Source organism: Suillus fuscotomentosus, assembly GCF_016647785.1.
Source record: "Suillus fuscotomentosus strain FC203 chromosome Unknown F5891scaffold_78, whole genome shotgun sequence".
In the NCBI taxonomy this organism is placed as follows: Eukaryota; Fungi; Basidiomycota; class Agaricomycetes; order Boletales; family Suillaceae; genus Suillus; species Suillus fuscotomentosus.
The window spans coordinates 168,683-182,708 of record NW_024539590.1 but is presented as its reverse complement, the minus strand read 5'-3'; the positions used below and the strand labels follow the sequence as shown (position 1 = coordinate 182,708).

Below are 14,026 nucleotides of genomic sequence, written 5' to 3'. Positions count from 1 at the left end.
TGTCCCCCACTGATGGGAGCGACTAGACCTTTAAGGGCATTAAAATTCAGAGTGGCAACGTATGTGTTTTCTGATGCATGTCTGTCAACAGCAGCGCTGATTCATGTTTGGCACCGCGTCCATCAATGCAATCATCTAGATCATTTGGGGTAAAATGTGTGCAACTCTAATTTAACGTCACGAAGCTCCGCGTCTTGAACTTTTCTGGCATGCAGAGAACCTGTTATTTACTGAAAGTAGGTGACCCGTTTCATGGTGACTCACATGCCATCATCCAAGCTAGTGCTGTAATAGAACAAAAGTGGATCCTGATACTGAGATGCAGCCGGTACCACCAACGTGAAGCTCACTGACGCCGGTGAGTGGATTATCTCAGATCTAGCATTGATATGAAATATAGTTTTAAAGCATGTTCAAACTGCCAGTGGGAACTGGAGGAACGATTGACCCACTAGTCCTGAGTCACAATGTCATATTCCCAACGCCGCCGCTACAGCAATGACTCTCACCCATCTGACCATAACGATGCAGCCGAAATTTTATTGGGATATGCTAATACTAGCACCCCTGCCACAGATGACCCGTTTGATGACCTACAAAGTCTCCATGATGTCAGCGGAGACTGTACACCTGGGGCAGGCCATTTGGGGTATAGAGACGCCTCAGATTCAGACGTAGACCGTGCTATCAAGCTCATCGAGAAGATTGAAGAGGAGCATTATCAGCAACTCAAGCGGGTAACGTGCCATTCAGACATTTATTGAATACAATCTGATCTCACCGCTTTTATTTCAAGGACGTCGATGGCTGGAATGCCCGGGTTGAAGATGATACAAAATTTTTGTCTCTGTCGAAGAGAAAGCGGCCATGCTCAGACAGTGGAGACATCCAGGCTGTGAGTGAGCTTCCAAGAGTTCTCCTTCCATGAATAATTTTTCCGACAGAGTCCATGCCGCTTCGGTCATAATTTAACCAACTCTCCACGACGGGTGCCATCCACGAATCCTACCACACCAAGGAAGCATAGGAAGCTACAGACACCATTTGAGTTCAATCCACGCACAAAGAGTCCGTCGAAGACTTTGGTCGAGGTGCTGTCCGGCATTGAGACGGCTCTTGAAAGGCACAATGTAATTCTTTCTAAGATGTGTCAGGCAGTGGAGAATCTCGACGTAAAGTAGCTGTAATATATTTGTATTAAATAGATACATCCAAGTCTGTGAGTGCAAGTCCAGGGTCAACTTTTGTGCGAATGTAGCACCCGCAAGAGTAAAGTTGGATGGGTGCCATTTGTCCAGGTTACTGGCATACATGGTGAAATGCAGTTCTCTAGGCTCTTGTGACAGAGAGGTGAATCTTGATATGCATTTTTCCACGTTCTAATGACAAAACAAAGTTGTTGAGCTCCTTCCGCTCCTTGCCACATACAGTTGGACCCTTCAGTAACGTTCCCGATGCACGGGCATCATAAAAAGTTACAAAGTTTGCTGTATGATGTGCGAAGTCCAGAGTTGACATTAGAATTACTTAATGTCTCTCACTGACAGTTGGTGCCAATCAGTATCGTGTGCTGTGATTGCATTAGGTTTCCATGTTAGTTTGACTGAAATGATGCCATCCGAAGTTCATCCAGGGAACAAACACGAGGCCGGTAAAATATACTCTGTTATAACAGTACAGTACAGGGGAAACTTAGTAGAGGTACAATTATTAATCAATATGGGACAAATGCCATACACCAGCGGTTACATGATCCGGTATCATGTCTTTGAACAGGCTGCGCAATGATACTGTGGAAAGTGATCAATGTACAAATAGTCAATGACCAGAGTAAATACATACTACAATTTAAGGTGAAGCGTGTCAGTTATTTCACTTGTTGTGTCGTTCAGTGCAGGGCCCATCATTGAGGCGTCGACGTTTGAAGCGGCTGCTTGGCATGGGTGCAGGAGGTGATAAGACGATGAGCTCTCGTAAAACAGCTTCAAATATGTCGCGCCTTGATTTCTTTGCATGGTGATGGTAAAATGCCATATGAACTTCAACCAGTGCGCCTTTAAGTTTCGCTTTGTACTGGAGTGGTGGTATAAGAACGTGGTTCTGATCGTATGCTGGTAATGGGCAAATGTTATGCTTGGATGAGACATCCTGCAGATGGCCTTTACATCGCTCGGCAACTGGCCAAGTCACGGTGTCAAATTCAGAGCTTAGGCTGTCTGGGCAGGCTAAAGCAGATACTTAGGTTCGTACAACAGGGAAGGATCGTTTCTAACTCACTGACAGCGGTTGAACCATTACCATCTTCATCACTAGTACCACCTTGAGCTTCGTCATTAGCCTATGTATGATAGTATTCAGTATCATTAAAGAGGATTGACGAATCACTAAAACCAACTTACTTCAAAGAGATGGTGAATCAGCTTGATTGATCTGCCACGGCCGATAGCATCCTGAATAACACTAACGGTCTCATAATGTCTTTCTTTCGGAACTAAGTTCTCGAAGGCATTGAGATTGTTGACGACAGTAGAGAAATCTTTTGATGAGAACTTGAAGGCCTTGCTACGACCAGTGGTGAGTTGACAACTCAATTTCAAGTCTGCTAAGTGGCCATGGAAGATATTTGCAGGATTGAAGTCGCCATCCGGCGTGAAAAAGAAATTATTACGACTGATCTCGAATACCCTGTGGATGATGAACTCTTCGTCATAGTCTAGACCTTTGGTGATGAGGATGTTACCATCCCTTCCACCTGTGAAATACTCGGTGCGATGAGCAAGCCTAGGTGTTCCGGCATAAAAACCTCCAGGAGATGTCTTCAGCTTGTTGAGTACTGATGCAGGAGTTTTTGGAGGGATCAGAGCACTGAAGGATAATTTGGGTGCTGGCGGTGTGGCAATATCTGACATGTTCATGTTTTGGGTGATGCGGAATGGCTTGTGCATGTAGTCCGGTAGATTATTAGAAGAAGAATAACATGATGATCCGTGCATATGTCATACACTAGTACTGCCAGGGGACACGAGTGGGGCCGAGTCACCGGCACATCTGATCCAAGTAGTTATGGTACATCACGGTGATTCCAAGAGGAGGTATTGGACAACTTGAATAAACAAAAAAAAATTCAAAGTGTCAGGGTCAGAAGGTTCAGAACTTGCAAGAGGCTCGGCACCAGTGAGAAGATTGAACAGGTGATTTGCCAGTATCGGCTTGGAACAATGCCATCGGATCTATTGCAGTAGTACTATGTAACAGCGGTGAACTCGAGGATCAAAATGGACATGCCTATTCTGGTCCAGAATGCATCTTCAAGCGAGAATCTAGGGCAGCTGATAATTGATGTCGGACAGTGGCCGACCACTGGCAGGACTCTAGGTGAAATGGGGTTGATTGTACTTGGTGGACCCACCTGAGCCCAACTATGGCATATTAGAATACACCAACATATCCAACCAATCGGACCTAGAATGAGAGTTGCCCTGATGGGGAGAGGATGAATCTGCCAGTGTGCGTCAATGTCAAGTTTGTCAGAGTGTTCATACGAAGACTGGTGTGAGTATATTACAAACTGGTTTTCTGTGACGTCATACAATACTAACACACCTTCCCCAGTAATATTGAACACCATACCCAAAAAATCGTTGTAGTGCTTATATGTATTTAGTACATCTAGCATATGTAACAACAGAACCGTTAAATTATTGTTACAAAGATAGCTGATGAGCACTGCAGATGGCACAAAGAGAAATACTAAAATAGCGCAAGCCAGCCAACACACAAACCGTCCATTATGATGCTGGCACCTGCATCAGATGAGCATTGACCTGTAAGCAATGATGTCAGTTTCTAAGATGGACTTTGTAGTTCTGCAGCGTGATCCCCGAGTAGAGATATTGATGGAGAGGTCTGATTTTTGTCGACTAGGTGTATCTTGGCCATCAGCAGCCATCTGAGAATTCGGTGCTCGTCCTTTTCGTTTCACCCTGATTTTAACCTGTTCTGTTTCACTGATATGAGCTTACCGTGCTCTCCTGGATTGGTACAGATGGGAGAGATGCATGCATCTCTGTCCCTAGAGCAGATGAGGCTGACATTTGTGCACCTTCTGACTTGTTGATTTTGTGAAGATAATCCCATACAGTTGTGACCACAAGCTAATGGTTGGTGTGTGAATGTTGGATCGGGTGAGTTTTGGAAGAGGATGTACGTGATGGTCTTCTTGGGTTGAACCCGAGTAGCAAGCAACAACAGCAATAGGACAACAATGAGCGTTCTATACAGCCTCAATCAGCTTTTCAAATTCATAAACAAATAACACATACTAACGTCCAACCAGATTGGGAACGCTGGACGGAAGCAAACTTAAGTTGGTCGTTCCCAGAAGTACATGGCAAAAGTTATTTACCTCCCCCGTGAATAATGTAGTCCCCTTGGATCCCCAGCTGTTTTGCTGACTTGCCCATTGCGCTCATGCTTTTCTCCACATAATAACTTGAATGGCCAGTCTGCCTCATGACTCCAATCATGCTATCCACACTTGTCCAACTATCTAAACTGACATCCCCAACACCGGCTGGGTGACCAAGGTCGCCCACGGTACACGCAAATAACATATGACCCATGACAGTTTGTATAGAGATGATGAGGCCTTTGCCTTTTGAATGTCGAGAGGATGCCGGGAAGGGTTTGGGTAGAGACAAACCAAGCATGACCGCATCAGACGCTGAAAATGATGGAAACCGATAATTGCCCTCCTCAGTGAGTGCTTGAGAAGTGAGTTCAGCATCTGAGGGTATCATTGCGTGGAAGGAAGTAAACATGAGGATGAACAATGTATGTCTATATGTTACAGGGCGGGGTCTGCGGTGTTGATGCCAGTATTTACCTGAAAATGATGAAGCGTCAGGAAGAATTGTATTATTGATTAGCCGATAGTATCAACGCACCACATGTACCATATTGCAATTTGTCGTCCAAAGGGCCCTTTCTTCGTCCGATAGGTAGCTGCAGTGGCATGATGCTCGTGCCATTTTCTAAGGCAACCATGTTGGCAACCGTGAGAGGAGCAGCCACGGCCACAGCACATCTCCTCATGCATCATATGATGCTCCACATCAAATTCGAGTCTGATTGGCACAAGTTGTTCAGGACGGTTGGCCGGCTGAGGAGGAAGTGTCCTAAGGCTATGGGAATTCGAGTCAATTAGTCGATCAATCCCCCCCAAACAAAAGGAATACACAGCAAGAACTCACATCCAAATGCCTTTTCTCCTCGCACCCTTCTTCTTCCTCAAAATCTCACACCGAAACGTTCAGGTCTACGTTTCATGCCTATGGTCGGAACATAATCACATTCCCACCAGGCACTTCTGATGGGTCAGTAGTTCCACTGGCTCTTCGACTTTGACCGGTGAGGAAGCACCAGCGTCTTTGGAATCAGTCACACCTTTGACAAGCACCTTCTCGTCTTCGCCATTGGTGGCTGCCTTGGGTTTTGAGTGCATAATGTAAGGGATGATGAGGATTTTGCCATGTCAATGTGATGCGCTAGTCACATGATTACGAAATTCGCTATTGGATTGGGCATACATGTCACCACTCACAAGTTAATTGTTAACTCACAGCCATGGCCCAGGCTGAATACGCCCTTTGACTTGGACAGAATAACAGGTAGCATGAGAGTTACTCTCATTCTCAATCATTTTGTTTTACTTTTGACGATACTGCTGCTTCTTGGGACTTTGATGAGCGATTATTTCAAATGCCACAAGAAGTGTGGACAGTCATTTTCAGCGTCAGGAGGCCTGACTCATCATCGCAAAAGTTGCTCTTAATGGCAGCAGCAGCTAATACAACAGTCCCTACATTTCAAACGAGCCTCAGAAATCAGGCAAGGAGCATCTGCAGCTAAGAAGATTAAGCTTAGTACTGCTCAAGTGAATACTGATTCACAGTCCGACTCAAAGGCCTGTCTGATCTTTATTTCACTAGACCACCAGTGAGGACGCCACAATGTCAGATGTGCCTTCTCAAGTAGCTTCAACGCCTGGAATCACATCTGCTGCCAGTGGCAGCAGTTATACACTCCCGGGCCCATTGTTCGCCGGCAGTGAGCATCTCAAATTCACTAGCCTCTACCAGTACTTTAACCATCAACAGACTCAGAGCTTCGGCCCAGGGAGCATAGCCTTCTGGAGGAGCAGCCTCAGGCTGAACCACCCATGGCAATTCCTACTCCTGAAGGCATTCGCCCTACTCGCTCCCGCCGGTTACCTATGCGATTTCGTGATGAGCCTCCTGTGCCACCACCTCCGGTCCCTCAGTCTCCTCCATCTACCCTTCCCCGAGTCATCCTCCACGTATTTGACTCTTTTCGGACATCTTTAAACCAATTCGGCATTGGGCGAGACTATCGTCATCGACCAACACATGATCCTGATGTGTTCGTCTCTTCAAATCAGCTATCCAATTTTTATTCCAATGCGAGTTTTAATCCTGAGCTACCTAGTAATTCTGAGGCAACATCTTCCTCAAAGGCTCCTCCTTGGCCATGGCAAAACATGAGTGTCTGGCACCTCATGAGCTGGATGCTGACCAGAAGCAACCAAACATCGGAAGCTCAAGTCACTCGACTGGTTAGGGAGGTCCTATCAGCCGAAGACTTCAAAATCGAGGACGTGAAGGGTTTCAATGCTCAGACTGAGATGAGGCATTTGGATTCCTCGGAAACCACACTGGGCGACAATGATATCTACCGAATGGATGGGTGGGAAGAGGTGGCTGCAGAGATTCTTGTACCGACACGGGAGAAGAACCCCAACGGCAACGGGCAGGTTTTTACAGTCCCTGGATTCCAGTACCGGCCAGCTCACAGCTGTGATTCATGCTGCTTTCTCGGAGGCAACATCGAAATGGTTTCATTTCACTCCCTTCAAGCGCTTTTGGAAGTCTCCCATGACAGGTCGAGAGCAACGTCTTCATGACGAGCTCTATACATCAGATGCATGGATTCAGGCTCACGATCACCTGCAGAAGCAAAGGAGGGATGACGGCTGCAAGCTAGAGAAAGTCATCACTGGACTCATGTTTTGGTCGGATTCCACGCACTTAGCACAGTTTGGGAACGCATCAGCATGGCCCATCTATCTATACTTCGGAAACCAGTCCAAATACATCCGTGCCTGCCCTACTTCCGGTGCATGCCACCCTGTGGCATTTATTCCCACTGTAAGTACACCTATACATCACATACGAATATTGTTGTGCTAACGGTCATTGACTTGCCCTTGGCAGCTTCCAGAATCAATCAAACAATTCATCGCCAAAATCACCAGTAGTCAAACGGAAGAGCTACCATGACATTCTTGCACATTGCAAGTGCGAGTTATTCCATTCAATCTGGCGTATTTTGATAGACGATGAATTTATTGACGCCTACAGAAATGGTATTGTAATCAAGTGTCACGATGGCGTACAACGCTGAGTATTTCCTAGGATATTCACCTATTCCGCAGATTATCCAGAAAAGTGCATGGAATGCTTCCTTCCAGCCCTGCTCATGCTAATGACGCATCGGAAGAGTTCTTATTGCAACAGTTTGTGACAAGGGTGTTTGTCCTTGTCCTCGATGTCTCCTTCCAAAATCCTGCTTTGATCGCATTGGACTTCGTGCTGATATATCAGGAAGACTCACAAGAATGCGCCGATTCATCAAAGACACTATCATTGCTGCACATAACGCTATCTACAAGGCAGGCGCTCTGATCAAGGGTGCTACTGTAGAATGCCTTCTCAAAGAGTTCTCACTTGTACCCACCCTTGTAAGCTATCTCTAATTTAGCATAGTTGAACATTCATTTCACCTCCCTTACAGAATACCTTCGCTGACCGACTTGGCCCACTTGGTTTGGATTGCTTTTCCATGCTTGTCATTGACCTTCTACACGAGTTTGAGCTGGGCGTATTCAAATCAGTTTTCAAACATCTTATCAGGCTACTTTATGCCATAAACTCCGAAGGAATAGCTATCATGAATGAACGGTAAGCTGCAATCCACCAGTCTATGTCTAATGTGGAAACCTTTTCACTATTGGTACAGCTTTCGCTCAATCCCTTCCTTTGGTAAGGGTGCTATCCGGCGCTTTCCATCCAATGTATCAGATGTCCAGCAAAACTGTTGCTCGACACTTTGAAGATGTTTTACAGGTTAGTCTGATGGTTTTCACTGTTTTCAACTCTGGCCTACCTCATCTTTTGGAACAGTGCGCAATCCCAGTCTTCGAAGGGATGTTCCCTCATGAGCACGATGGCATTATTCGGCTTCTACTTTTTCGACTGGCAGAATGGCATGCCCTGGCTAAACTCCGCCTTCACACCGATGATTCCTTAGATAAACTCGATCAAGCACTGAACGCTCTAGGCAAACAACTTCGGAGGTTTCGGCAGTTCACATGCTCGGCTTTTCAAACTGTGGAACTTCCATGTGAAGTCGCTGCACGTCAGAGGAGGCAAGATGCTAATGTTCAGTCTGCCAATGGGGAGGCAAGGGCACCAGGTGCTCGACCCAAGACCTTCAATCTCCTAACCTACAAATTACACGCACTTGGTGATTACGCCACTTCTATCAGGTTGTTTGGTACAACAGATTCATATACTACCCAAATTGTAGGCATTTCTTGCTTGGCTATATTAGCGGTATTGATGTTCTGTGCTTTACAGGGCGAGCTGGCTCATCGTTTTATAAAAATGCTATATCGAAGCATGAACAAGCAGGATCCTGCGAAGCAGCTGGCTAGGCAAGAACGAAGGCGCACTCGCATCCAACAGCAGCAGTCATCAACAACCCTCCTTCATGATACACGCAGCAGTGATCTACCGCCTGAAGTCCACCATTTTTTATTGAGCAATGATTGTAACAAGATAAATTTGGCCTCTTACCTCGGTGAACACAGGGAAGATCCAGCCGTCAAAGTAAGTCATATCAGACAGCTGACCACTTCGCTGCTAACAGTACTCAAAGGACTTCATTCCAAAACTAAAAGATCACCTTCTCTCATGACTCTTAGGCTTGGACTATGATGGCGATGAGCAGGAATTCAGCAATGCTCAAAGAGGTAGCATACTGTTTATTAACAACCTCAGCAGGGTCTCCAAAGCCAAACACCTTCAAATTAACTACACAACTTATGATATTTGCCGCGATCAAGACACTTTGAAACCAGGGCATGGTGGCACTGTAATGATGTTGTCGAGGGAATGTGATGCTAATGCTCATCCATTCTGGTATGTGCAAGTTTTGGGCGCTTTTTCTATACAGATTCTCCACATCGGCCCGGACACTCGTAATCGCTCTCCACAATCAATGGAGTTTTTGTGGGTTCGGTGGCTTGGTGTAGTTCCGCATTAACGGTGGGGCTTCAAGGAAGGTCAGCTCCCGAAAGTTGGATTCAGTACCAAATTCACCCACTGCATTTGGCTTTCTCGACCCTTCCCTCGTCCTCAGAGCTTGCCACCTTATACCGGCATTTGCTGACGGCCGTATGGATGATCTCCTTCGGCATGGCCCCACAGTTGCTCGACCATGCGGAGAAGTAGATGATTGGACTGCATTCTATGTTAATATGTAAGTCTGTTGACATAGTTTAAGACTTTCCTAAAGACTGACAATGTCAACACAGCTTCGCTGATCGTGATATGTTTGCTCGCTTCGCATGTATTGGTGTCGGTCATGAAATTCAGTATGTTTTGCCAAATACTACTGATGATGAAACTTTCCTTGGAAGCATGAGCAATGACGACAAAACTCTGGATGAGAGTGATCTGGGACCCACCATCGAGTCCAGCGTTGACAACCACCAGAACCGAACTCAAGGGGACATAACTGACGATGAAGATAATGAATCTGACGCATGGGATGATGGAGACGAGGATATACCTATTAGCAACTCGGATGATGAAGATGGGGGTACGTCCATGGCCAACTCGGATGACGAAGATTGTAGCTCAGAAGATTATGGGGAATCCGAAGACAATGATATACCAGACTTTAAATTTTAGGGTTGGTGGTTGCATTAAATCTAAGTAAGCGTGTCTAAATAGCTCTATCCCCCCATTAGTATAGCTGGACAGTGGACTTACAGTAGTGTATATAGCACTTTGTATCCCATCATAACTTATGGAGGGTGTTTGCTTGCCTGAATTCCATCGTACTGTGCATGTTTTCAAGCTTGAAAACTTGGGGCCCTGCCAGTGTCGACGCACCTTGGTTGGTCAAACGGTGGCGACGTGAGAACAAATTCCCAAAAAACTGAAAAAAGTGCCTGCAGCTGCGGGCACTTTTTTTGCATCTGAGGAAATTCGTTCTCATGGTTCAAAGCAGGCCAGGAGGAGCAGTGAGCACACACAACTGAATTTTGAAATTGCCCCGTCCTTACATATATGTAGAATCTACTGACAGCGGCGGCAGATATATGGGCATATGATGTTACAATATTATTATTATTGCTTACAATACTCCTGGCTAAAAGATGATGAGCTATAACATTCGTAGTACGTGATCTCAATGTTTCCAAAGTCGCTGTCAAACTATGGTCACACTGAATTGCTATATAAAATCCTACATGGTGATGTAATTTTGATGGAAAATTGTAGAAGCGAGAACACTAGCTTGGAACCTCCTAATGGTTTATCAGAAGAAAGCTGAAATAAAGAACAGACTTCAGATCAGTAATGTGATCGGCGGTTTGGATGGTAGAGCGTAAGAATATGAAAGCTAGCTAGAGAGCTAATATAGGCTAATAATGGTCCACCAAAGGACAAAGCAGAAGACAAAAGAGATAACGGATTAGGCACCTGATGTGCGTCTCACAAGCCACTACATAGACATATATTGGGAAAGCTGATTCGCTCGACCTTATAAGGTAAATAAGGTCATATCATGCTGATTGGCTTTCAGTGATGCTTACGCAGCTAACTATAGCAGTGTTCGCATTGCCAACTCCATTTCTCTTCTTCACCATATAGATACGTACTATATACAGTATTGTGACTCTCCATCAGTGGCTGCTGATGCATCATGGTTATGTAACACACAGTATATATTCCACATCTTGCGTTGGTTTTCACCCCAGCGTTGTTCCAAAGCTTCGCTGAGGTACGTCGTCTCGTAGCTCGTAGCAACAACTCACACTGACTCATACCTAGACTCCTAACTATTCTAGGTACTAATCACAATATCAGCGTTGTTCCAAAGCTTCGCTGAGACTCTAAACCACTCTAGCGAACTAGCAAGACAGTTCGAATGTCATATCCAGATCCAGACTCTGTGGTATCGTATTTCATAACCGAGCTGTCGTGCCACATGCAGCCTGTGTGTTTTTCTTCATATTAGGTTTTTTCCACTGTCTCATTTTCACGCAGAGGAACTATCATGCGAGAAAGAAGAAAGCCCCACTGGACTCTAAGTCAGAATCTCGATCTCCCAATACTGAGGCGCCCCAACCAAGCGAAACAACACAGAGCACACCATTGGCAGCTGGGACGTCATCGCACACTGATGTCACCGAAAAGCAGTCTAAATAGTGGATTCGGTTCTTATGATGAAGTGGTATGTCTATTCAGTACACAGAGGGTCGATATTGAGGAAGATGGATGACAGATTTCGTGCGTCTTTTGATATCTCCTATCCCCTCTCCTACACTCCATCATTGTACTTATATGTGTGACAATGCCCGTCACCATGTTGACGTTGTAGATTGTTTGACACTTCCCGTGTGTTGTGGATTCGAATATTTGTTTTACGTTACTTAGTGAATAGATAGTCAAACGTCTATGCTACCTACATACACACTATCGGAGTCACTACGATGATTTTTGTATGCATCCAATTTTCAGTACAATCAGACTGATACTGTGACCAAGCATTCTTTTGTCCTGGATGTTGCATCGATGATGGTCAGTCATTGCACGCATGCTGGCCTATCTTTAAATTTTGACGGAATTTGATTAGATCAATTATGAGCCTTATTTACTCTACAATACATGAGTTATGGGAGGAGATCTAACTGATTATTGCAGAGGTTCACATATGAGTTGAAAGTCTTGCAGGGATCAGGAACCATCTAAACCATGTCATATGATGTTATCACTATTGGCACATGAGGAACATGTCAAGCACAGGTCGCCTGGTGCTGGTTTTGGTTGTGGATAGAAGGGTCTCTGTGCACACGACGAAGGAACCGCGTTTCCGTGTGGAAGAGTGAGGGTGAGATCTTGGTGTGGCACATGAGATTTTGTACATGTATACATTCCTGAAGTTGGGTGAGTAGTCCAAAGTTAAAGCTCTCCTCCCTGTACTACGGTGGGACAGCTCTGAGCTTCTTGTGTACATACCCGATGCGCAAGGATCCGAAGAGCGCATTCCTGCTTGATGGTAGGATATCAATTCCAATTCCAATGAATAACCCTGTTAAGATATATGTTAAAAGATGTGTGGTATCCACATAGTGGACGAAGCGATGGATAATCTCTTACTGTTGACGGGGAATTTATTTGTTCAGCACTGCACATACATGCTCATGTGAGGGTTTGGAGATGCGGAGTTGGAGCAGACGAGACATGATTGATTAGGCGAAGATTAGGAAAATACGACCAGGGTAGCCAGATTATGATGTAGCTAGCGAGATGGCAATGATGACCAAAAACTCGCATGGGACACTGAGAATGAAAGTCGGACAGTGCATGATGAACTCTCAACAGGAATGTGGTGTGAGGAGAAGAACACGAAGACTGAAGAGCCGTATTGGATCAGGGAAGAAACACAGGGATGCGTGCATGCGGGATAGAAGAACCGTGATGCTGAGGGGTCAATGCAGATGACGAAACTGGACATGTTAGCATGATTGGGCGCTTAAACTGCACAATCAGTACTTCAGTGCCGAAGTCGTGAAATGATCACGCAAGGAAGACACACGTGTAGTAGACTTACTTAAACAACGACTTGTCTCCTGACTTGAGTCTCTATCGAATGAAACACCCACTCTGTCGCAGCTTTAGTTCCGCAATTGTCTTCCTGTGGACGAGTCGAGGATAGCCTGATTCTGAGTAAGTGATAAATTCGTACAGCAATTGATGGTAAGAGCTGAAATCATTACGCACACATTAAGTGAATCTTGAAAGCAAAGTTGTGGTGTATCCAGCCCCTGCAAAGCACGAGAATTTAAAATACTGGAGGGCTTTTTACGTGCCTGGCCACATGGACCTTCTGAGAGCTAGTTCGGAAACCCATGTGAAGTCAGGTTGAATCAATTTGCATTCGGCAAGCATGGTCGGCACGGCACACCCCGAATGGCTGACTTTCAACCTTGCTTGCATCCTACTACTACCAGTGTACCACCATGGAATCTTGTTATCACATCGATAATCTCAAGGGTGTCCATCTCACCCGTCATAAACATATCTTGACAAGTGTTGTATCTCTAACAGCTCTTGCTGCACATTACACTACTGTTCTCATGGCTCAAGAGAAAGAGAAGGCATTTTGGACTGAATCAGAAGTAACTGCGCTGGTCGACTACCTTCATGAACATCAGTCAGAGCGTGCCGAAGGAGGCAACTTCAAGATGGTAACATTCAATGGAGCAGCGAGGGATATCGCACCCAAGAAGACACAGGGCCCACAAAAGACTGGCAAAATGTGCCAGACAAAGTGGACATCAGTGAGTTGCTGATTTCAATCTACATTATCAGTTTATCGATCTCAGCTAACATGTGTTTAGTTGAAACAGATCTACAACACTATCGATAAGTATTGCAAGCAGTCTGGAATCAATCAGTGGCACCCTGAGTACGGTGCAAACATCCAGGGGGAAGCAGCAGCAGCAGTGTTTGATGCATATGTCCAGCAAAAGGTATGTCATTATACTCTCATGTCATGTTGTTTTACTAATACTACATTTCTTTCAGTCCAATTCTGCGATGCGCCCTTTCTGAAACTCCGGATGGGTCTATCTTGAGTGGATGCAGGAGAT

General features: G+C 45.3%; 3 protein-coding genes across 3 annotated transcripts; 2 read left to right on the top strand and 1 right to left on the bottom strand.

The window, feature by feature from the left end:
• Positions 1-467: 467 nt before the first annotated feature.
• Positions 468-1,181, top strand: F5891DRAFT_984949 (uncharacterized protein; the record flags this gene model as incomplete). The annotated part of the gene is made up of 3 exons (XM_041377522.1): positions 468-737; positions 797-895; positions 945-1,181. The coding sequence occupies 3 exons, from the start codon at positions 468-470 to the stop codon at positions 1,179-1,181; spliced, it is 606 nt and encodes a 201-aa protein (XP_041220148.1).
• A 2,823-nt stretch (positions 1,182-4,004) lies between these two features.
• On the bottom strand, positions 4,005-4,820 carry F5891DRAFT_1255087 (uncharacterized protein; the record flags this gene model as incomplete). Its single annotated transcript, XM_041369973.1, has 4 exons — positions 4,005-4,154; positions 4,208-4,273; positions 4,327-4,346; positions 4,406-4,820. 4 exons carry the CDS (start codon positions 4,818-4,820, stop codon positions 4,005-4,007), a joined length of 651 nt encoding a protein of 216 aa, XP_041220147.1.
• An 8,573-nt stretch (positions 4,821-13,393) lies between these two features.
• Positions 13,394-13,726, top strand: F5891DRAFT_961385 (uncharacterized protein; the record flags this gene model as incomplete). Its single annotated transcript, XM_041375810.1, has 1 exon — positions 13,394-13,726. One exon carries the CDS (start codon positions 13,394-13,396, stop codon positions 13,724-13,726), a length of 333 nt encoding a protein of 110 aa, XP_041220146.1.
• Between the last annotated feature and the right edge of the window lie 300 nt (positions 13,727-14,026).